The 22,753-nt window shown below is 67.8% G+C and overlaps 2 protein-coding genes across 4 annotated transcripts in view; one reads left to right on the top strand and one right to left on the bottom strand.

The window, feature by feature from the left end:
- Positions 1–22,753, top strand: part of RGS12 (regulator of G protein signaling 12) — a 200,486-nt gene that overhangs the window by 116,444 nt on the left and 61,289 nt on the right. For 2 of the 3 annotated variants that reach the window (XM_024119377.2, XM_028492398.1), the window contains one exon: positions 5,811–6,325. The exons of the other annotated variant lie outside the window; for it this stretch is intronic. In XM_024119377.2, coding sequence (XP_023975145.2) covers positions 5,811–6,040 — 230 coding nt within the window. In that variant the 3' untranslated portion in view covers positions 6,041–6,325. Of the gene's footprint in view, positions 1–5,810; positions 6,326–22,753 lie in introns of those variants that run through there. 3 annotated transcript variants of the gene reach the window in all.
- Positions 19,371–22,753, bottom strand: part of LOC114486629 (uncharacterized) — a 16,408-nt gene continuing 13,025 nt past the window's right edge. The window contains exons 3-4 of the transcript XR_008617943.1: positions 20,880–21,009; positions 19,371–20,780 (exon numbers count right to left, since the gene is read on the bottom strand). The gene's annotated coding sequence lies outside the window, so the exon portion shown is untranslated. The remainder of the gene's footprint in view (positions 20,781–20,879; positions 21,010–22,753) is intronic.

The raw sequence follows: 22,753 nt of genomic DNA, 5'->3' as shown, positions 1-22,753 counted from the left end.
GCGTCCTCCTGGAGCTGGGAAGGGCCTCCGCTCCTCCTCCTGTGCGTTGCCCGCTCGCCCTGCGAGGCCCTCGGTGGGACGGCCTCCACGTTGGGCTCGCCGGACGGATCCTCTGCTCGTCCTGTGAACCCTGCGTCCACCTTGTGACGCGGAACCGGACCCGAGGTTCCCCAGCCAGCGTAGGGCGCCGCAGACACCCTTGGGCCAGCGCGCGTCTGGACCCGGCGCTGAACTGTATCCTCGGGGTCCAGAGGGCAGGTTTCATCCAGACCTCCTGCTGATTCTAGCCGCTGTGAGCTGTTTCCTAGGTGGTGGCCACCGTGGCCCCTCCGTTCAGGGCGAGAGACACAGCGTGCTGATGCCGCCGGACCCTGGGGCGGGGAGCCGGGGCCGCGTCCGGGCCGTGCAGCCCGGGGCAGGCGGGGGGCTGCCCGCGACGCGTTCCCATGTGCGGAGGGTCCCCTCAGAGCCGTGCCGCGCCTGCGCCCCGGCCCTTGGGCCCCAGCACCCTCGTACGGAGAGGCCTGGGAGTGCCCGACGCGGCCGAGGGGCGGAGGTCTTTGAGTGGCCCAGGCACGGAGCCCCCGCGGCGGGACGCAGCCTTCCAGCGTAGCCTGCCGTGGATTTGGTCCTACCCGGCCGCCTTCCCCTCTGTTACCTGTTTGGTTTCCAGCAAAACTCTGGGCATTGGTGGGCGTTGGTGGGCGTTTCCCGTCCCGGAGGTGGGGGCCGGCCTCAGGGCTCGCTCACCCAGCAGGCGGAGACCCCGTGTCCACACAGGCAGACGTGGAGAGGGCGTGGGAGTCGCCCCCAAAGGGCCCCTTCTTCCCAGGGAGAGAGAGGAGCTGTCATCAGGGCTGACCGGCCGGCGGGCGGCCGGGCGGCCCCGGCCCAGCAGTCCCCCTCCCCGGCGCCCAGGTGGCCTTGGGCTGGGCGGGTCCTCACCTTGGCCCCGGGCTGAGCGCTCGGCTGGACGCGGGAACCCCGGGTGCAGGGCTTGACCTCGTGGGAGCTGCTGCCCCAGGAGGTGTCTGGCGCCCTTCCCGGGCCCTGGGCTCAGAGAACTCCCTCCCTAGCCGCCCCTCCCTCTGTCCAGTGGGTGAGCACCACGCCGACGGCAGCCCCTCAGCCAGGCACCGGGCCCGCTTTCCCTCTCACTGCCGCCTGGCCGTGCTGGTGTTGGACGCCTGGGTCGGGGTCCTGGCCGGGCCTCTCCCGTCCCCCTCCTGCAGGAACGCGGCTGCCAGCAGGGCCACCCGCCCCTCCCCAGGAGTCCTCGCCACCAGTCCTGGCCCGGGGTCCCGGGGCCCCAGCGCAAAGAGATGCCGCTCACTGGACGGGGCAGAAGTCGCCCGACTTGGGGGCCTCGTGCCACAGTGTCCAGGGTCCCCAGAGGCACGTCCAGTTACCAGAGTGGGGTCAGGAGCCCTCAGCTCACTTCCTAGCAGGTGCGTGGAGCTCTCCCGCTTGCCAGGGGTCTCTGTAGCCTAGTAACTTGGTTTCCGTGGGAACGGGGCTGGAGCGTTAACCAGAGGCCGCAAGCCCACACGAGGGCCGCGCCGTTCACCTTGGCAGTGAAGGCAGCCAGACCACGTGACCTTGGTTTGGCCGTGAGTCCCAGGAGCCCCTCTGCACCTGGCTGCTCGGTGGTCAGCCACCCCCGCCCCCCGCCGCCCCCAGCCTGGACCCCCAGCCAGTCTCGGCGTGTCACACCTGCTCGGTCCCAGGTGAGGCGGAAGCCCTGGGCTGGGGACAGTGGGGGAAGGGCAGCTGCGCACGGGACAGCAGCCACAGGGGGGGTCCAGCTGCCCGTCCCCTGGGGCATCAGGGCCTCCTGGGACAGCCATGCGGATCTCCCCAGCCCGGGCCCCAGCCTCTAGAGCCTGCACCGCTGCCCCGCCCCTGCCAAGTTTGCACTTGTCCCTTCAGATGTCCCCTCTCTCCAGCAGAGCCCTGGCCCTTCTGTCTGGGCGGCCGGGGGACACCTCCACCGCGCACACCTGCCTTCCAGGAGGACAGCCCAGCCTCCCCAGCACAAACCGTGATGTGCATGTGGGGGGCTGGCTGGCCTTCTCGGGGTCACGTTGGTGCCGGGGGTCCCGGCGAAGGCAGCCCTCCGCCAGGGCTCTCTCCAGAACCGCCCTTCCAGCGGAGCATGTTCTGGCGCTCCGGCCTCGCCCTGGCTAGAGTGGACCTGAGTCCTGCTAGATGTCTGGGGGCTTCTGCCCGCACCCGGCCCGTTCCGCAGGCCTCCACGGGCTTCCCAGGGCTGACCAGCAGGCCCAGCGCCCCTCCCCAGACCCCAGCACGGGTTGTGACAGCTCCATCCTCCTAGCTGCTCAGGCCCTGGGTCTCCCCTCGCGCGCCCATCCTCCTCGGGTCCCCTTCTCCGTGCGTCTCCCCCGCGTGCCCTGCGGCTGGTCTGCTCCACCCGGCCCCTGGGTCTCTCAGAGTGGAAGCCACGGGCTGCCCGTGGCTGGCAGCGTGACCCCCCGCACCCCGACCTGGGTCCGGCACTGCTGCAGCCGCCGCCCGCGTCCCCTCCCCAGGCTCCGCCCGTCTGCACGCCTGCACTCGGTACGGCCCCGTGACTGCCGGGTCACTGTCCCCCCCCCCCTTCTACCCTGTGCTGCCGTGAGTGGGAGCCCTGGCACCCAGCAGATGCTTAGTGCAGGTCTGCTGAACGAGGAGCTTTGATTCAGCACCCAGGGAGAGCTGGAGACGGCCAAGGGGTCCGGCTGCACCCGCCGCCCTGGCTCCACCCGTGCAGCCCTGCGCCCGCCGGCCCCAGGAGGAGGGTCCTGACTCGGCCCGCACCTTCTCCCGATGTGGAGCCTCGAGGGCCAGAGCAGACCTGGCGGCCGGCGAGGGGCCGATAGCTGGGCTCTCGGGAGGGGCTCTTGGGGTCCCGATTGCCGCGAGGCTCCGGCAGGGCACCCTGCGGGAGGGCCTGACTGGGCAGAGTCGGAATCAGCCGGCGGGCAGGGCCCGCGGTCCCTGGGGAGACGAGAGGTCAGCAGGGCAGCCTGAGGGCCGGGGTGTGCGGCGCTGGCTCCGGCCCCGCGTGCGCGTGTCCGAGGGACGTGGGACAGAGGCCCGGGGAGCGACCCTCCTGCACAGGGCAGACCCGGCTCCCTTCGGAAGCGGCGGCCCGCGAGCCCCGCTGGGTCCCCCGCGCTGCTGCCCCCGCCGGGAGGGCCAAGGGGAGCCTCGGGCAGCTGGGAGGGCAGCCGCCCCGGGCGGGCCCGGGCACGGAGGCCGTGACGCCCGGCTGCCGCGCGGGGCTGGGCCCCTGACACTGAGTCACAGGCCCGGGGCTGCCACTTCCTCAGGAGAGCAAGTCTGGGCAGGCAGGCTGGAAGGGCCTGGACCGCAGCCACCCTCCCTGTGACACGCCCGTCCCTGGCCCGCGGACGGACGAGCTTCCCCATCCTGAGCGCACGCGAGCTGCCCAGGCGTCAGAGGGGCCCGTGGCTGAGGCCCCTCCCCCTCGCCGGCCTCTGTCCTCCTGGGGGGTCCAAACGGGGCTGGACAGGAAAGGGCCGTGCCCCTCAACCTGCGTGGGGGGGTGGGGGGTCACGGGCCTGTTAGTGCTCCAGACAGATGCCCCAGCTGGGGACAAACGGTTGGGGAGCAAAGCCCTGCCTCTCTGCACGGCCCCCAGTCCAGGCGCAGAGCAGCCCCGCCCCATCGTCTGCTGGCTCCGGAAGCCGCCGACAAGCAGGGGAGGGGTGGGTCCCGCAGGCGCAAGCTGAGGGCTGTTAGATGACTGACAGGCTGGCTGGCTGGCTGGGGCAGCTCCTGGTCATGGCTGCCGCACCAGGGCCCTCGGGACCCCAGGGAGACAGCTTTTCCCGCCGGCGCTTCCCGCCCCTCCACCCAAACAGGGCGCCACGGCCGAGCGGCCCCTGTGAGGCCCTGAGTCGGGCCCGTGCCCGTGGAGGCGCGGGAGAGGCCTCTCTGCCGCCTCCGTTAGACAGGTCAGGGAGGACGCCGGGCCCTCTCGCAGGCTCGGACCTGCCCGGGGGTTCTGGGGGCCACAGAGCGGCTCCTGCAAGGGGAGGCAAGGCTCCTGACCCCCGCGGCCGTCCCCACTCCCGCACGTAGGCCTCGGACCCACGCAGGGAGCAGAGTCTTCACCTCCACCAGCAAGGCCCGGAGGGGCGGTCCGCGGAGCAGGACCCTGTGTCCCTGCGCCTGGACTCCTCCTCCAGCCTGTCCGCTGGGAGCCTGGGCCTGGGCCTCCCCTGCACCCCAGGCACCTGAGGGCCCCTGCTCCCAGGCTCACTGAGAGCACCCCACAGGCACGCTAGCCTCCCCCCACACCTGGCCACACCGGGGCAGCCCCGCGGGGGCTCAGCGGAGCGAGCCGAGGCTGAGGGCGCCTGCCGAGCACCCCGTGCCCTGCCCGCAGCGCCCTGGTTCCTGGGGACTGCACCTGTCCCCCAGGGCCCCCCGCGGGCCCAGCCCGGCGACAGCGCAGTGACAGCCCGCTGGGGTGCTCGGCAGGGAGGCGTGGCTGCCCAGCCCGGGATCTAAAAGCTTCCAAGGCAGCTCCAGGCAGCCTGGAACTCCTGGGGCCTAGGGGGGGACTTGAAGGCAGAGGCCTGGCTGACCACCGAGCAGCCTGGAAGCGGGCAGGCGGCAGGGTAGGGTGGAGGAAGGGGCACTCGGCCTGGGGTGTTGCTGATGGGGTAGGAGAGCGTGAAGGACTCAGAGGCTGTGTGGCTGAAGAGGTGTGGCCCGGGTCGACGGGCAGGTGGACAACCGCGTGGCCAGGGCGTGAGGGCCCTGGGGGGCATCGGCGGCGGGGCTCAGGCCCCTGCGCCACCGGGAGCCGCAGCCCTCAGAGACGCCGGGCAGCGAGCTCTGTGGATGGAGACCCAGAGTGCCCTGAGGGTCCAGCCCCGTCTGGGGCAACCCACACCCAGTGCTTGGTCCTCCCTCAGCCCAGCAGCATGCCTCCCCCTGGAGCCCCTCCCTGACGGCCCCTCGGCTGCGGACAGCCCCCCGAGGAGGAGTGGAGGGCCGGCCCCGAACCTGAGCCGCAGTGGGGTGCGGGACGGGCCGTGGGGGTGTCTGAGAGGCGCGGCGGAGGTGGCTGGGAGGTTTCTCACGAGGGCGTCCCCCACGTGGCCCTCCTCGGCCACCCCCCACCCCAGGGGCGGCTGCATCCCGCTGAGGGGCCCTGGGACCCCCCCACCCCACCCCAGGTCCTCCGCCATCTCAGCGCCCACCGAGGGGCACCACGTGCTCCTTCCCGCGACGCAAACCCACGTACGGCCACGCACCCCTCCCACCTCCCGCCCTGGCGAGGGGCAGCGCGGTGTCGTCTGGGGGCGGGTGCCCCTGATGCCCCCAGGGCGTCGGTGGGGAGCTGCAGGGGCTCGGGTGCCGCCCTGCCTGGGAGTCTCTCCCCAGAGGGGGCCCCAGCTGGGCGGACAGCACCCTAGTGGGTGGGCCGTCCCCACTGTCCTGGCCGCGCCTGGCGAGGGCAGGGTGCAGGGTGTCCCCGTGACAGGTGAGGGGCCGCGCCGGTCCCAGCACACGGAACCTGGGCCCTGCGCCCCCAGACCCCCTCCCCCAGCTTGCTCCCCTACAGCCTGCAGCTCCCTCGGCCTGGGACCCTCCCCGCTGCCGAGGGCTCCCTGCGCCAGGCCCGGGGGTCCCAGGTCGGAAGTCGCCTGCCCCTGGGATGCACGTGGGGGTCTCAGGAGCCCCTTGCCACCGTCTGTGCCAGGAGGGTGGGGTGGGGTCTCCAGCCCGGGGTGGGCAGACGGGTGACAGCGTCTCTCTTCTCCCCACGGCAGGAGGTGGGGCCCGAGGCAGCCGAGGCCTCCTCCCAGGCAGCACGATCGTCCACGTGGACCGTGTGGCTGGCTCGGCACCTGGGCCGGGCAGCAGCGTCCCGGGGGTGTGGACGGGTCCCCGGAGGTCACGGGCCGGCGGGACCCCGACATCAGACCGCCCCGGCCTGAGCCCCGTCCCGGGGGGACCCGCCAAGCCCAAGGCCGGCCCACACCACGCCACCTTCGTCTGAGGCTGCCGCCCGCGCACCCGACCCTGCCGGCCGCCCGCCCTCCCTCCCGACCCGGCGTCCCAGCCGCCTGCCTGGACACACACGTGGAGAGCAGAGACCCCGAGGGGGCGGCCGAGCCTATCTCGAGGGCCTCGGACGGGCCTCCTCAGCCACCGCCGGGGGCCGAACCGGCAGAGGGCGGGAGGGTCCTGGCCCCGGACACTCGCCAGCGTTGGCTCAGGGCTCCCCGGCCCCCGCCCCAGCTCCCACTCGGCGTCAGCCTTCCCGCAATAAAGCGCCTTTGAGGACCGGATCGTCGGCCTCGTGCCTGGTCCCGGGGCCCGGACCCCGCCCTCGGGGAGCCGTTGTTCCCGTGGCCCTGTGCGTGTATCGGCAGGGGGCTGGGGAGAACCGGCTCTCGGGGGTGAGGTCGGAGGCGGGCAGGGAAATAAGGCTGGCCTAGCGGGGCGCGAGGCCTAGCCTGTGGGCAGTGGGGCGTGGCCCTGCCCCGTCCAGGGCCCTGGTCTTGTCCACGTCGCAGCGCCTCCTGCAGCTCGGTGCAGGGTCTCCTCTCGGGGTGGCCGCCAGGGGGGGCAGAGCTTGGCCTGGGGACCCTTCGGGCCACTCTGACCCAACCCCCCGCCCTTGGCCTCATTTAGGGAGGTGGTCTGGCAGGGACCACCTCAGGGGAAGCCTGACTGCCCTGCCCAGAAGGCCTGGGAAAGAGTGTCAGCCTGTGCAGAGGTCCTGAGGCTTGAGCGAGCCGGGAGGGGACGGCGTAGCAGGCCAGGCCAGTGGGCAGGGCTGCCGTGTGACGCTGGGTGGGCAGGGCAGATAGAGACGGTGCCATCGGCCCAGGTGCCTCGGCGGGACCCCAGCGCTGAGCAGCTGAGGGGCCCCCGGCACCCCTCCCGCCTCCGAGAGGCATGTCAGGTTTGTCAGAAGGGCCCCAGGCCTGAGCGCACCCTGGGCCGCTGGGGCTGCTCTGGATGCTCCGGGGGGCTGTGCTCTGAGCTGGGGGTGCCCGCGTGGAAGAGAGGGGCCGGCACGCACCGCGTGCCAAGCTGGGTGCCCACTCAGTTTCTGCTCCCGCTCCGTCTGTGCAGAGGGGAAAACGGGGGCCCAGAGAGAGTGCGATTTGGGGGTGCACAGTGAGACAGCTGCAGTGCCAGGCCCATCCCCAGGCCAGCCCTTCTCTCCGCCCCGTGCAGACAGCTGAGCTGACTCATGGGGACCGGGCCACCCACCCCCACCCCCACCCCCGCCGCCCCCGCGGCCCCTCAAATTGCAGAAGAGGTTCCTGTGGCAGCTCTGCCTGCAGCTTCAGTCACGAACCACGGGGCCAGCTGGGGCGGCAACTATGGCCGCATCCGGGGGGCAACACCCCAGTGTCCGTTCACAGACCTGGGCAGGACCCCAAGCCAGGTCTCTGTGGCCCTGGTGCCTGGCCAGGGCTTGGGATGGGGAGGAGGGCAGCCCAGGACAGAGGTGGGATGGCACGGGTGGTCCCGGCTACGATGGGGAAGCCCTGGGCGAGAGGGCTTCCTGAGGGGGTGCCCGGCGGGTCCAGGAGCAGTGGGGGAGGGGAGCTAGGACAGCAGGCAGGGCTCTGGTATCGCCCGCCTCCTCCGCTCCACTCCCCCTCCCCCCAGAGGCCCCACCCCAGGCTCGTCCTGGGAGGCACAGGCAGAAGTGCTGCGGAGAAGGGCGGCAGAGGTCCCTGTCCCGGGGGGCACTGTGTGCCACGGTGCACACACTCTCCTCTCTGTGCCTGGCCTCTTGCTGGCCAGGGGGCCGCATCCCATGCTCCAGGCCTGGGCCCTCAAAAGGGCTCAGCATCTGTAGGTGCTCTGGTTAGTATAGCTCACAAATAGACAGTGGCCAGCCCTGTGGCCAGGTAGGGACCGGAAGCTGGGGCTGTGGGGGTCCAGGCCCCTTCCCGCCGTGTCATCCTGGAAGACTTCCTGGAGGAGGCGTCGTAGCTGAGCCTCGAGGACGTCGTCAGGTCCGGGACCAGCACGGCTGCGGCCAGAGGGGACGGCTGGCTCAGGCAGGGCGAGCCGGGCAGCAGACGTGGGGGACGTGTAGGCCTGGCACGGGAGGCAGCCAGGGTTAATCATTTCCAGGCGGCCTTGACCGCCACCTGCCCTGGCCACTCTGCTCCCGCCTCCTGCTGCTGCTCAGGCCGCCCAGGAGGAGCCATGCGGCGCTGGGCCTGGGTCCCCGGCCCCTGCCCCCCACTTGGGCTGTCCCTGCTGCTCCTGCTGCTGCTGGTGCCTCGAGGGGCTCGGCCCCAGGCTGGCGGGGTGAGCGCTGACCCCACCGCACTGTGGTCGCGGGCTCTCCGTGCCCACCCGGGGGCCTGGCGCTGAGGCCAGGGCAGGGTGTGGGGTGGGTGAAGGGCCCAGCGTGGCGACAGCCAGCCTTCCGGGGGTGAGGGGGGCGCGCTGGGCTGGCCGGGGGGCCGGGGGGCCGGGGGATCCACCCTGCTGGCCCCCACCCTGGGGCGTGGAGACTGTTCGCCTCTCGGGGCCTCTGCTGGGTCCACGGGTTTGAGGTGGGGGCCGGGGGGGGCCTCTGAAGGCCTTTACAGCTGCTCTCGTCCGTCCCCCAGATCAGACCCCCAGGGTTCGAGCCTGGAGGGCGGTGGTGCCAGCCTGGCAGACCCTGAGCCAGCTCAGCCTGACTCCTTGGACTCGGTGGGAGGGGAGGGGACAGGGTCCAGCTGAGGCCGTGGGACAGCCAGTGCCCCCTGGTGCCTACTCCAAGACCTCAGGGCCCCCATATGGAAACTGAGGCAGGGCCTGGGTGTGAGGGGGGTCCATCCCACACCGACCCCATCACAGGCCTCTCGGCTCTTCCTAGAACCCAACGGAACCCCCAGGATGTAACGCCACAGAGACCCCTGGGACTCCCGCGATCCCCATAACCTCAGTGACCCCCAGGACCCCAGCCACAGCGACAGCGCCCAAGGCCGAGGGACCCCATGGTGGAGGGCTTACCCACCTGCCCAGGGCCGCCCCCTCCAATAGCAGCCCTGGGGGCACAGGTGGGTCAGGAAGGCTTCCTGGAGGAGGTGGCAGGCTACGCCTAGATGGCGGGTCTGGAGGAACACAGCAGCACCTAGGGAGCGGGGTATGCGGTGGGGGTTGGGAGGTGACCGGCGCGGGACCCCCTGACCCTGTGTCTCCTCCAGCGGTGCTCACCGAGGCCGGGCAGCCCTGCAGGTTCCCCTTCCGCTATGGCGGCCGCATGGTCCACGCCTGCACTGCAGAGGGAAGTGCCCACAGGAAGTGGTGGGTCCCAGCCCCCACGCCCCGTGTCCACCCTGGAGACGCTCCCGCTCCCTGCCCCCCGTACTCCACACTGAGCCTGGCACACAGCACATGTAGTGAATGAATGAATGAATGAATGGAGAGCGAATGGGAGAGAGCCCCAGAGTGGTCAGCGTGGGTCCCTGCGGGAGTCGGGGTTAGGGTGGGCGGGTCTCGGGCCTGGGACCCCACGTCACCACATGCGTCACCCCCAGGTGTGCCACGACTCACAACTATGACCGGGACAGGGCCTGGGGCTACTGTGTGCAGGCTTCCACGCCCCGGGAGGGCCCAGGTGGGTGCCGGGGCTCTGAGCCTGAGCGCAAGCTAGGAGGGGGCTGGGCCGGGGGTGGCGCTGAGCTTGAGGGGCGTCAGAGCTGACCTGGGGCTGGGGTCCTGCCTGGTGTGCAGGAGGGGGCCTCGGGGCCTGCAGGAGTGGGGAGCGGGGAACACCTTGCCCCGCGGGGCCTGCCCTCTCCGGGGGCCACGTAGCTGCTTTGGCCATTGCCGGGGTCAAAGCGCCCCCTGGTGGTCAGGCTGGGCCCTGCGGCTGCACAGGAACAGCCCTGGACGTGGAGAGGGCCCAAGGGGTCCGCAGGGTGTGGCGCTGGCAGCCCGGCTTACAAGGGTCCCAGGGCACACGGAGGAGGGCTCCGCTGCCCGATGGGGTTCGGGCTTTCAGGGTGCTGGATGCAGAGCCAGAGGCCCACTTGCCCAGGGTCTGAGAGCTGGGCAGAGGATGTGGTGAGGAGGGGGAAGGCCTGCGCTCACTCCCAGGGCACGTGCACACCACGGAACTCAGGAGGGGCGCCTTGAAGGTGGCGGGCCCTCGGCAATCGGGAGAATCGCGGCGTGGGGAGGGGCTCACGAGGCCCGACGGGCTCTCAGACACACCCCTCCCCGCTGCGTGTGCCCAGCTGCCCTGGATCCCTGTGCCTCTGGCCCCTGCCTCAACGGGGGCTTGTGCTCCAGCACGCAGGACCCCGAGTCGTACCACTGCACCTGCCCCGTGGCCTTCACCGGCAAGGACTGCGGCACGGGTGAGCAGGGTGGGGGCTGCAGGGCAGGGGGGCGCCGGCCGCACGTGCGGGGAGCAGGGGCTCACTGTGCCGCCCCCAGAGAAATGCTTTGACGAGAGCCGCTACGAGTACCTGGAGCTGGGCGACCGCTGGGCCCGCGTGCACCGGGGCCGAGTGGAACAGTGCGAGTGTGCGGGGGGCCAGGTCCGGTGCCAGGGCACCCGCCACACAGGTACGGGGCGGGGGGGGGGGCGGGCCGTATCGCTGGGCCTCCCACCCGGGGAAGGGGCTCGTCCAGGGCCACCCAGAGACGGGCACCGGGTGGGAACCACACCCTCGAGCTGCCCCTCGAGGCCCAGCTTCTGAGCCCTCCCCCCAGTTTGTCTGAGCAGCCCCTGCTTGAACGGGGGCACCTGTCACCTGATCGTGGCCACCGGGACCACCGTGTGCGCCTGCCCCCCAGACCACGCCGGGCGGCTCTGCAACATCGGTGAGTCGCTCGGCTTCGGAGCCGCGTGGCCCCGCGCCCTGGGGCCCAGGCTCACCGCGCGCCGTGCCGCCCGCCCCGCAGTGCCCGCCCAGCCCTGCTTCGTGGGGAGTGGCACCGAGTACCGAGGCGTGGCCAGCACGGCGGCCTCGGGCCTCAGCTGCCTGGCCTGGAACTCGGACCTGCTCTACCAGGAGCTGCACGTAGACTCGGTGGGCGCCGCGGCCCTCCTCGGCCTGGGGCCCCACGCCTACTGCCGGTCAGCACTGGGCGGGCACAGCCTGTCCCTGGGCCCTGACCCCTCGGCTTGGGAGGCTGCGCAGAGAGAGGAGGCCAGGGACCGGAACCACCTGCACAAGGGGCCAGAGGCTGTGGGGTGGGGGTGGGCAGGATGCCAGGAGCCGCACCCAGCTAGGGGTCCCCAGCTCCCTTCTCCCCGCCGTCACTGAGGGGCCGTGCCCACCCGCTTCTCCCTGCACCCCAGGAACCCGGACAAGGACGAGAGGCCCTGGTGCTACGTGGTGAAGGACAGCGCGCTCTCCTGGGAGTACTGCCGCCTGGCAGCCTGCGGTGCGCGCAGCTCGTGGCGGGGTCGGGGCCGGAAGCAGCAGGGTGGGGGCAGCGCTGGCCCCGCCCCCGCTGAGATCACCGCGGTTTCCCCGTGGCCCAACCCACCCCACCCACACGCCAGGCCTCCTCTCTCCGGAGGACCACGGCCCCATCGGAGAGATGGGGAAACTGAGGCTCACCAGAGCAGGGCTGGTCCAAGGCCATGCAGTGGGTTGACACCAGAGGTCAGAGCAGGCGAGTTGGTCACCGGGTCCTCTGGGTGGTCCAGCCGGGCTGCACTGTGCCAGGACGGTCCCCAGAGACAGGGAAGTGTGGGTGCATGTGGATAATGTGAGTACCCTGGGGTCAGACCCTGGGAGTGGGCTGCTCCATGAGGCCAGCCCGCCGCCTGGCCCCGTGCTCCAGGGCTCTCTGACCATCCCGAGTTGGCTCTGGGGTCCCAGGCTGCTGGGAGGGACATGAATACCTGCCAGGTGTGCCGGGCCACCCTGGTTCCCACAAAGCCTTGTGACTGGGTATGGTTCTCCCCATCCTGCAGATGAGGAAACTGAGGCTCAGAGTAAGTCACGTGCCCACAGGGGCAGACCTGGCGACCCTCTTTCAGACGAGCTGCCTAGGCTGGGGCAGGAGGCAGGTGAACCGCGGGGGGCCTGAGGATGGTGGATGCAGCCAGGACCCTCTCTGGCCTGGGGTGTGCAGAAGGGACCCGGGGGGTGTGAGCCGGTGACCTGTGTTCCCAGAATCCCTTGCCAGAATTCAGCCCCCGCCCACCGAGGCCCTGCTGAGCCTGCCTGGGCCCGCGGCAGCTGGACCAGCCGGACGCCAGACCTGTGGCAAGAGGCACAAGAAGAGGAGCTTCCTACGGCCACGCATCATCGGCGGCTCGTCCTCGCTGCCCGGCTCCCACCCCTGGCTGGCCGCCATCTACATCGGGAACAGCTTCTGTGCCGGGAGCCTCGTCCACACCTGCTGGGTGGTGTCTGCCGCCCACTGCTTCTCCAACAGGTGAGCGGCTCTGGCCCCAGTGTCCACGACCCCTGCGCCATCCCTCAAGCCATCCGCCTCTCCATCCACCGCTATCTAGGCCTCCGCCCCCCCCCCCCCCCGCCCCCCACCCCCCCCCCCCTCCCCCCCCCCCCCCCCCCCCCCCCCCCCCCCCCCCCCCCCCCCCACCCGGCCATACACCCATCATCCACTCTCCACCCGCCACCCATCTACGCACCCACCCGCCTGTCCTAACCATCACCCATGTGTCGCCACGTTCCGCCACCTACCCGTGTAAACCCCGTCCTTTGGTCCCTCCGTTCCCCGTTGCCCCTCTGACTCAGGTGGGACTCAGCGCTCAGCCCAGTGCTGGGCATGGAGACTGCCGAGACCCGCCCCATTCGTTCCCCGGGGTGCTGTCCCTGTCCCTGTCCCTGCCCGTGTGGCCGCCCAGCCCTGGTCCTCGCCCCGGGAGCGCCAGGTCTCCCCGCTCAGGGAGGGGCGGGGCGGGGCGGCCAGCGCGTGCGCGCCAGGGTGGTGGGTGTGGCCCATGCCTCGCAGGGCCCGCCCCTTCCGGCCCCGTCCCCCCGCCCAGACCGAGCCGGTGGCCCCGTGGGGCGCAGGGAGCCCGAGGCCCCGCCCACTCGGCGGGCTCCCGGAGCGGAGGGCCGGCTGGGGCTGGCGGCGGGGGGAAGGGTCAGGGGCGCGAGGCCCACTACCACGCCCCAGGGTGGGGGGCAGCGAGCTCAGAGCACGAGAGGCCAGCGCGTCCCCCGCTCCTCACGGCTGTGGTGGGAGCAAGGCTCTGCCGCGGGGAGTGGGGGGGCTCTCTCTGGGGGGGTTCAGTGGGAGGGAACGGGCCTGACAGTGGCGTCCCAGGGAGTGGGACGTGAGCGGGGGCTGGGGGCTTGGCAGCGTGAGAGTCCGACGCTGAGTCCCCATCAGCCACCCCAGGGACCGCAGCGTAGGGGTGGGGGCAGTGGACATAAGTCCTGCCCTGTGCTGACCGCTGAGTGACCTGTGAAACAGGACCCCTGAGGCCTCCCCAGTATGGATGGGATGGGGGTGGTTAAGAGGCTGGAGGAGGGGAGCAGGCATCCTCTGCTCACAACCAGGGAGGGGCTGGGGAGGGCCAAGCTGGATGCAGGTGCCCGTCCGCTGTGGGCTGGACCCCAGCACCCTGGTCCCTGGCCTGGGCCAAGCAGGGCTGGTGGAGGTGGGGGGGACAGGGCATTCGTGTGCGGGTGCGGGGGTGAGGGGAGCGCTCAGGCTCCTGGACCCACGGTGACTTCACGGGAGGCCTGCCCCTGCAGCGGGGGCGTGGGGCAGAACCGGTGCCCGGAGCTGGGATCCGCACCGGCGCAGACCCCACCTGGACCTGCACAAGGCCCCCCAGGGTCACTCGTGCCTTAGAGGCGGTGCTGCCAGGACGGGGGCTGTGGCCCTAGCTCCCCACTCCCTACCGCACTGCGGGCCCCACCCCAGCCCCTGCTCAGGTCTCTCCCAGGGCCTGGGGGTGGGGGCGGGGGCCCTGCACAGCGTCACCCTCCCGGGGTCGTCTACCGGATGCTCTGTCCCCGTGGGGAGGGGGTGAGCTGACCTCAGGGGCCCGAGAGTCGTGCTGCCACCAGCTCCCACTACACAGCCCCCCCAGGGAAAGCGTCTCTGTGGTTCTCGGCCAACACTTCTTCAACCGCACGACGGCCGTGACGCAGACGTTCGGCATAGAGAAGTACATCCCGTACCCCCTGTACTCAGTGTTCAACCCCAGTGACCACGACCTCGGTGAGGCTCGGGACCGGTGCTGTGTGCTCTGTGCACACCCAGGGCCAGAGCCAGGAGAGAGGCTGGGAGTGGGTGTCAGGCAGGGGAGGGTCCTCAGACACTCAGGGGACGGGTGGGAGGCAGGGGCTGGGGAAGGAGAGACAGAGCGGGGAGGGGCGGGGGGAGGGCAGCAAGAGCGCCTGGGGTGGCCGAGCGGCCTCGGCCTGGCTGGAGGAAAGCCTGGCTGGCCAGCCTTGCCGGCCCTCCTGCTCCCTCCTGGGCCTCCCAGGCCACAGCCCCTCTGCCCGGCGGGGCTGGACCCCGTGTGACTCAGCAGCCACCTTCGGCCCGTCGTGGGCCCCACGCCGCAGGCTGACCCCCGGCCTCTCTCCCGCCCAGTCCTGATCCGGCTGGAGAAGAAGGGAGAGCGCTGTGCTGTCCGCTCCCAGTTCGTCCAGCCCATCTGCCTGCCTGAGCCCGGCAGCGCCTTCCCCGCTGGGCACAAGTGCCAGATTGCGGGCTGGGGCCACCAGGACGAGAGTGAGTGGGGTGGGCGCGAGGGGCCAGCGTCGTGCCCCCGGGAGCAGCGGCCCGGCCCTGCAAGCCTCGCCCGGGCTGAGTGCCCCCTGTCGGCCGTCAGATGTGAGCGGCTACTCCAGCTTGCTGCGGGAGGCCCTGGTCCCCTTGGTCGCCGACCGCAAGTGCAGCAGCCCGGAGGTGTACGGGGCAGACATCAGCCCCAACATGCTGTGTGCCGGCTACTTCGACTGCAGGTCCGACGCCTGCCAGGTGAGCCGGACGGCCGCCCCGGGAGCTCAGAGCCGAAAGGGTCCGACCCGCAGGGCCGGCCGGGAGCCCGGGCAGAAGGCCCACCTCCCTCCCGGTCGGTGGCACCCCCAGGATGGGCGCTCCCTGTTGCCGGAGGCCTGGGGGCCAGGAGTGGGGGCCCTGCTCACAGGGGGCGGGATTGAGGCCCGGGAGGGGCCGGGTCCCAAAGCCCAGGCTCGTGCCCGCTGTCCAGCCAAGGGCAGGGCTGTCCACGTGACGTCAAAGGCCAAACCCCTTTTCACCCAGAGTTCTCCCGAACGGGCTCAAGCGATCGGCCGGTCCCGGTGTCCCGTTTGTCAAGGGCCCCTCGGGGGGCTGCACCTCAGTGCTGAGCTGGAGAAGCTGCCTTACTCCCCATTTGTGTAGGTGGGGAGACTGAGGCCCAGAGAGGTCTGCTCACTCTTCCCAGGTCACACAGCTCACAGGTGGCAAAGTGGGGGGCTCGGCACTCGACCGCGTGGTAGAGCGAGCGCCCTGGGGGAAGTCAAGGGTGGCTCCATGGAGGAAGGGGCGCTGGCACTTGTCCCAGGGGGTGAACAGGGGTTTGCCAGGTGGCAAAGAGGGTGTTTCCAGCGGGGAGTATCCTCTGCTGGAGCGTGGGGCCGCCTGGTGCACGTGGGGTGCGTGCTGGTGGGCGGCGGGGGACCCAGATGGAGGAGGACTCTGCTGGTTGTGGAGGCGAGAGGGAGCCGCAGCAGCCCCCTCCCGGGAGGACGCCCTGTCCATGCGGTTGGGGGAAGGGGGACAGCTCCCTTACTTGGAGTACCCATGTCATCTGTGCCCAAGCTCTCGGGAAGCCCACCTGGAGGGTTGACCCCTCCGGAGGCATGTTCCGGGTTGGGGCGAGGGCGCCTGGGGTGAGGGGGTGGTGGACTGTTTCACGGGTGTCGAGGAGCTGAGCCGTGAGTCTCCTGAGCCGGGCCCCAGGCTCTGACCGGCCGTTCTGCGCAGGGCGACTCAGGCGGGCCCCTGGCCTGCGAGAAGAACGGCGTGGCCTACCTGTACGGCCTCATCAGCTGGGGTGACGGCTGCGGGCAGCGCAACAAGCCCGGCGTCTACACCCGCGTGGCCAGTTACGTGGACTGGATCAGCGACCGGATTCGGCCCCCCAAGCGGCCTGTGAGTCCCTCCTGAGGCCACCCCGGGGACATCGTGCCTCCTGCCGTTCCCTCCTCACTGGCAATAAACATGTTTCCAAAAAGACCCCGGCCCACGCTGCCTGTCCTGCTGCCGCCAGCTCAGCCTTCCCCGCCCCCAGGCCGTGACCCACAACCCAGCTTTGTGGATGCTGTGGCTTCAGGGCTGGGGGCCCCAAGCCAGCACCCCAGCTGCTCAGAGGAGAAAGGAGCCTGTGACCCCACAGGGAGGGTCTGGCCCCATGGCCGGGGCAGTCAGGACAGGGGATCCAGACTAGACCTTCTCCAGAGCAAGAGCTGTCCCCAGCCAGACCCCTCTCAGACTCTCCCCCAGGCAAGTGGGGCTTGGGTCCGGGCACCTTGGCCTGTCCCATGGCAGGGGGTGCTAGAACTTAAGACAGGTTATTTGGGAAAACCCCTGGCTATCATTTTGCTTCAGGAAGGCAGCCCGCCGACTGCAGCTCTCCCTCAGCCGTGTTTTCTAGGCGGGGAAAACCGGAGACTTCCTCTGAAGGAAACCAGGGGTAGGGAGGAGCCCAAATGCCAGGGCAAGTGGAGGGTAGTGGGTTGCACCAGCCAGGCAAGACACTGTGGGGCAGAATCTGAGATGCCCGAAGGGCCCAGGATCCTGGGCCAGAGGAAGCAGCACATGCAAAGGTCCTGAGACAGGAGGCTGGTGGTGGCTTATTTATTTATTTATATAAATTTGTTTATTTGTGTTTTTAATGTATTTATTGGCTGTGTTGGGTCTCCGCTGCCGCGCGTGGGCTTCCTCTGGTTGCAGCGAGCGGGGGCTACTCTTCGTTGCTATTTATTTATGTTTATTTTTGGTTGTGTCGGGTCTTCGTTGCAGTGCACGGGCTTTCTCTAGTTGTGGCGAGCGGGGGCTACTCTTCTTTGCGGTGCGCGGGCTTCTCATTGCAGTAGCTTCTCTTGTTGCGGAGCACGGGCTCTAGGCGCGCGGGCTTCAGTAGTTGCGGCACGCGGGCTCAGTAGTTGCGGCTCGCGGGCTCTGGAGCGCAGGCTCAGTAGTCGTGGCGCACGGGCTTCGTTGCTCCGCGGCATGTGGGATCTTCCCGGACCGGGGCTCGAACCCGTGTCCCCTGCGTCGGCAGGTGGACTCTCAACCACTGCGCCGCCAGGGAAGCCCCTGGCAGTGGCTTATTTGAATCAAAGTAAGGAAGTGGGGCTGAGGCCAAAGAGGGTGGGATCGTGGGGGGGGGGGCTGTAGTGAGGTGCTGAGGGCATCCCAAGTGTCCCTGATGGGACGGCGGGGTGGGGATGTGATGACATTTGTGGTCAGAAGAAGAGGCCTGGGTGTATGGGGGTGGGTCAGAGCGGTGCCCGGCGCTGGGTGCCCTGGGGCGCTGGGACCCCTGGTCTCAGGGAGGGTCAGGAAGAGGGTGGCATTCGGCGCGTGCAGCCCCAGCCCCACCCATCCTGCTCTGGGCATGGGGCCCCTGCCCAGAGCAGCCCAGAGGGTGGGGTCCTTCTCCCCCACCGTCCCTACTCCCCTCTGCTGTCATTGCCACAGCCCCACCTGGACCGGGTCTCGCCGCCGGTCCCGGGTGACACGCCAGGGCTTCCTGCGTGTCACCCCCCCATCTGGGAGCCCACCCCCAGTCTCTGTGTGGTCTGACTCCACCTGCCTCCAGCCCCTCTTCTGCCCCCCAACTGCACTCTGACCACTCGGGCCTCCTTGTGTTCGTGAAACTGACCAGGGCCCTTGCTGACGCTGCTTCCACTGCTGCCTGGAACGTTCTCTCCCGTACCGCCCCTCCCCCTTCACTCAGCCTGTGGAGCCCCGAGAGGCCTGACCGGTCGGGTCCTTTCCCAGTCACTCTCGGGGGTCACGCGAGAGTGAGTTGCCTGAATGGGGTCCCACGGCCGCACCCAGCTGCAGAGGAAGCTCCCTTCTCCTCTGAGCAGCTGGGGTGCTGGCTTGGGAGCCCGGGAGGGCAGGGAACAGGACTGTCATGCCAGGACCAGACAAGTCACCAGGGACATGCACTGCCCCCAGCAAAGCCGGAGCAAGAGAGACGTGCGCTGGCAGGACACCAGTGTGTGTGCCCATCACCCCAAATGCCGGGGCTGGGGCTCAGAGCCCTGAAGTGGACCGGGACTTGCTGCTGAAGCCCCACCACGTTGGCCGCAGCCAGGGCAGCAGAGGCTGGTGCTGGTGCCCCAGGAGCGCGGAGGGTGGAGCAGCTCCCGCCCGTGAATCTGGGACCTCCGACCGCCTGTTCTCGGCCTCCGGGAAGCGCGTTGCTGCGTTCCCACCACACCTTTGCCTGATGTGAGCTCTCCCTGACCCCCTCCCCTGCGGGTGGCGAGCGTGGGTCTGTTAGAGAGGTGACGGGCCTTTAGAGAGGGTCTAACGTCTAGCCAACCTTGCATTCCTGTAGCGAGCCGAGCTGAGTCAGGGTGGGAGGCAGCTACCTGCCGTCGGCTTCTCCAGATTTATTCTCCCCCTTGCCCTGTGCCCCATAGGCTGATCCTGATGGGCTGTGTCAGTGGGCTCCTGTGCCCTCTGGGGGAGCCCCAGCAGGAGGTCAGAGGAGTGGGGAGTGTGAGATTGGGGTGTTGACTTCCCTGGTTCCCTCTTCTGGGGTCACCTCAGCGTTACAGGCCGGATTGCGTCCTCCCCAAGTTTTCATATATTGGAGTCCTAACCCCTAGGACCTCAGAATGTGGCCTGATGTGGAAAGAGGCTCTTTAGAGAGGGGATCATTAGCGTGGGGCCTGATCCAATATGACCGCGTTCACCTAAGAAGGGGAAATTGGGACACAGAGACACGCATAGAAGGAAGATGATGTGAAGAGACACGGGGGGGAGATGGCCATCAACAAGGCAAGGACAGAGGCCTGGAGCAGGTTCTCACAACCGTCAGAAGGACCCAGCCCTGCTGACCTCTTGATCTTGGACTTCTGTCTTCCAGAATGGTGAGACAGTTTCTGTTGGTTAAGCCCCCAGTCTGTGGTGCTTTGTGACGGTACCCCAGCAAAGGATACACCCAGATCCCTTAACTGAAGGCCATGATCCTCCGAAGATGTAAATGACGCCCCCTTCACGGTTCAGGGAACCCCCCACCTCAGGTCTAGAGGGGGCTCCACGGCTCTCTAACGGGCCCGGGGCTACACAGTCACGTACTGTGCCCCTTATGTACAAAGCTGTGGTTCCTTCCAAGAGCACACCTTTGTGAGTAACCCCTCCTTGAATCGTCCTAATGTAGTGTCAGCTGCTGGGACCCTGGCTCACACACTCTGTCATACTTGTTATAAGCTTTCTTCGGATTGACTTAAGTTTTGTTTAGGATTTTACGTTTACGTTTCTGAGTGACATTGGCCTGTAATTTTCCTCTCGTATACTCTTGGAATGACTGTCTTATACTCTTTGAACGGCTGTACTGATCTCACAGAATGAGTTCAAGAATGTCCCTTCTTTCCTGATCCACTGGAGGGCTGCAGAAAGCTGGAATGATCTGTGTTTTGAAAGCTTGGTAGAATCTCCTATAAAATTCCCTGAGCCCAGTGTTTTCTTTACAGGATGTTATTTAACTACTGAGTCATTTTTTAATACTCTGGGACTTGTTGAGAATGCTGTTTCTTCTTGAGCTAGTTTTAGGAAGTTACCTTTTGTGAGTGTGTCTGTCTCCGTTTCCACATCTATTGCCGTAAGGCTGTTCGTGCTGTTCGCTTGGCATTTCACCTCACACATCAGTAGTTACTCTCTGTCAGCACTTGGGTGGTGTTCTGCTGTCTGTTGTCGCTCCTGTTGAGAAATCTGCTTTAAGTCCAACTGTTGCTCTCTTGACATAACTCCGCCTCCCCCCAACCCCGCCCGGCGGCCTTCGTGCCTTCGTCTTTGCTGTGCTGCGGCCTCACCACAACACGCGCGGGTGGGGGCCTCTCCCCGACTCATCCTGCCTGCTGCGTGCGGACTCCTGCTCAGCTCGGACGTTTGCTGGTGCCCTTGGCCGTGGCGACTCGGCGGGGTCCAGGCTCCTTCTCTGCAGAGCTTCCAGACACTGTGTATCAGGATGCTGCTTCGATGACACAGAGGGCATCCAAACGCAGCGACGTACAAGCAGCCACGTACCGAGCTCACGACGCTGGGTGGGTTGGTAACGTGGCCTTGCTTGGCGGGGGGCTTCTCGCCGCCTGGGCCGGCTCCGCCACGCACCTGGGTCGTCAGTGGGTCTTAGGCGGTTCTGCCCCCGGGGGCTGACTGGCTCTTGGCTGGGGCCGTGGGGTGACCGGGCCACACGTCTTCTGTCATCCGGCAGGCTAGCCTGGGCCCGTTCACATGGTGGTGGCCGGGTTCCAAAGAAAGAGTGGACGTGAGCTGCTCAAAGTGAGCCGGACTCCGGGGTAGAGAGGCAGGCTCCACCTCCCAGCGGGAGGAGGTCACATTTCAAGGGGTGTGGGTGCCGGTGAGGGGCATTTGCAGCCATTTATTCCATCTTCCACACTCCCTGTACCCGTCTGCTGGGGCTGCCTCAACAGAAGGCCACAGACTGCAGGGCTCACACAACAGAAATTTCTCATGGTTCTGGAGGCTGAAGTTCAAGATCAAGATTTCTGGGGAGACCTCTCCTCCAGGCTTGCAGACGGCCACTGTCCTGCTGTGTCCTCACGTGGCCTTGCCCTGTGTGTGTGCTGAGAGAGAGAGAGCTCTGGTGTTTCTCCCGGTATTTTAAGGCCACAGTCCTATGGGATTAGGGCCCCACCCTTATGACCTCATTTAACCTTAATTACCTCCTTAAAGATCCTATCTCCAGGGACTTCCCTGGTGGTCCAGTGGTTAAGACTCTGCACTTCGATCCCTGGTCAGGCGACTAGATGCCGCGTGTCACAACTAAAAGATCCCGCGTGCCACAACTGAGACCTGGGGCAGCCAAGTAAATAAATAAATAGGTATTTAAATATTAAAAAAAAAAGATCTCATCTCCAAATACAGTCCTGTTGGGGGTTAGGGCTTCAACAGATGGATTAGCGGGGACACGGTTGGGCCCATAACACTCCGTCTCGCCACGCAGTGAATGAGGAGGGTGGCAGACGTCAGGGCTGGGAGGTGGCCGTCATCACCTCCTCCCACTCTGCTGGCCAGAGCCCCTTCATACGGCCCCACCTAACTGAGGGGAGCTGGGAATTGTGAGAGGAGCGACGCAGGCTATTGCTCGGGTGGACGCAGGCACAGTGTTGGCCACGATCGGCTGGTGTGTGTTTTTCTCCAGCCTCGCTGAGCACCTGGAGATACAAGACAAGGCGGCCTGTCCCTGGTCCCCATCATTCCCTTGTGTTTGTAAAACCCGTGATCATTTTGAAAGACTCTCATCATTTGAAAGACATACGTCATCTCATTTAGGGGCTCATCATAATAACGTCAGGCTGGAAGAGGAAACAGGCCAGAAAAGTCGTGTGATGGTTAAAGTTCATTTGGGTGGTTGAGTGGCAGGTGCAGGGTCTGACGGCAGGTCGCTCGGCTGCAGAGCCATTGATGGGGTGACACTGCCCTGGGGCCATGGAGTCTGGTGATGGTGGCAGCGTCCTTGGCAGTGATGTCCAGCAGCAGTGCCCGTGGCTGTGTGGCCAGCCGGTGGTACAGCTCTGACCCACGGTCGGGGGCTTCTTGGAAGGCGGCTGTGGAGTCCGGCAGGGCAGTGGTGCAGGGCCGGAGTGGCGTCCGGTCTCAGGAGCGTGGCTGTGCTCCCCTGGCGCCCTATCTCCTGCAGCTCCCGCTGGATCCCCACCTCCCCTGGGTTCCACTCAACGCCTGACATTCTTCCAGCAAATTCCTTCCTGCTTCAGTGGCCAGAGTCAGCTTCTGCCACTTGCAACCAGCAACTCTGAGTGCAACAGCTGGGGAAACTGTCTATAACAAAAACACTGTAGACTGCGAGGCTAAAACAACAGATTCATTTCTCACAGGCCTGGAGGCCGGAAGTCAGAGATCAGGATGCCAGGCTGGGGTCGGGTGAGAGCCCTCTTCCAGGCGTGCAGATGTCTGCTTTCTGGCTGTGTCCTCAGTGGGGTGGGGGGGGGTGAGGAGAAAGAACTTGTCCCTCATGCCTCTTCTCATAAGGACAGTAATCCAGTCCTGGGGACCCCACCCTCGTGACCTCATCACCTCCCAAAGGCCTCCCCTCTTCATACCATCCCCTTGGGGGTTGGGCTTCAACATGAATTTGGGGGGTGGGGACACACACATTCGGTCCACAGCAGGAACTTAGGAGAGAGAGAGGCCAGGAGCCCACCCAGGGTCTGGGAGTGGGAGCCAGGCAGGAAGATCATCGCACCTCTAAGTAGCCGGCGTGGGGCGGGGGGAGCCGTCTGTCCCCACGGCGGCCCGCATTTTCTCGGGCCAGTGTGGGAGCAGGTGCAGCTGCCAGGCATGGCAGGAGCCTGGGCCGGGTCCAGCGCTCGGGAATGCAGCAGGGCACTGACCCTCCCTGCAGGGATGACCAAGTGCCAGGCGCCTGGGGCGGCGGATGTGTTGGTGGCCACAGCCCCCAGCGCCACCCGGCTCCACGCCGGCTGTCCCGGGCCAGCCCCTGGGGGCCTGAGATGTGTGGGGAGCATGAATGGGGCTCTGTCGTCGGGCAACTGCTCTGCAGAAGGCGGCTGGTGGC

This window comes from Physeter macrocephalus, chromosome 7 (genome assembly GCF_002837175.3).
Source record: "Physeter macrocephalus isolate SW-GA chromosome 7, ASM283717v5, whole genome shotgun sequence".
Classification (NCBI taxonomy): domain Eukaryota; kingdom Metazoa; phylum Chordata; class Mammalia; order Artiodactyla; family Physeteridae; genus Physeter; species Physeter macrocephalus.
The sequence above is the reverse complement of the archived record's forward strand: the minus strand, read 5'-3'. Positions and strand labels throughout refer to the sequence as shown.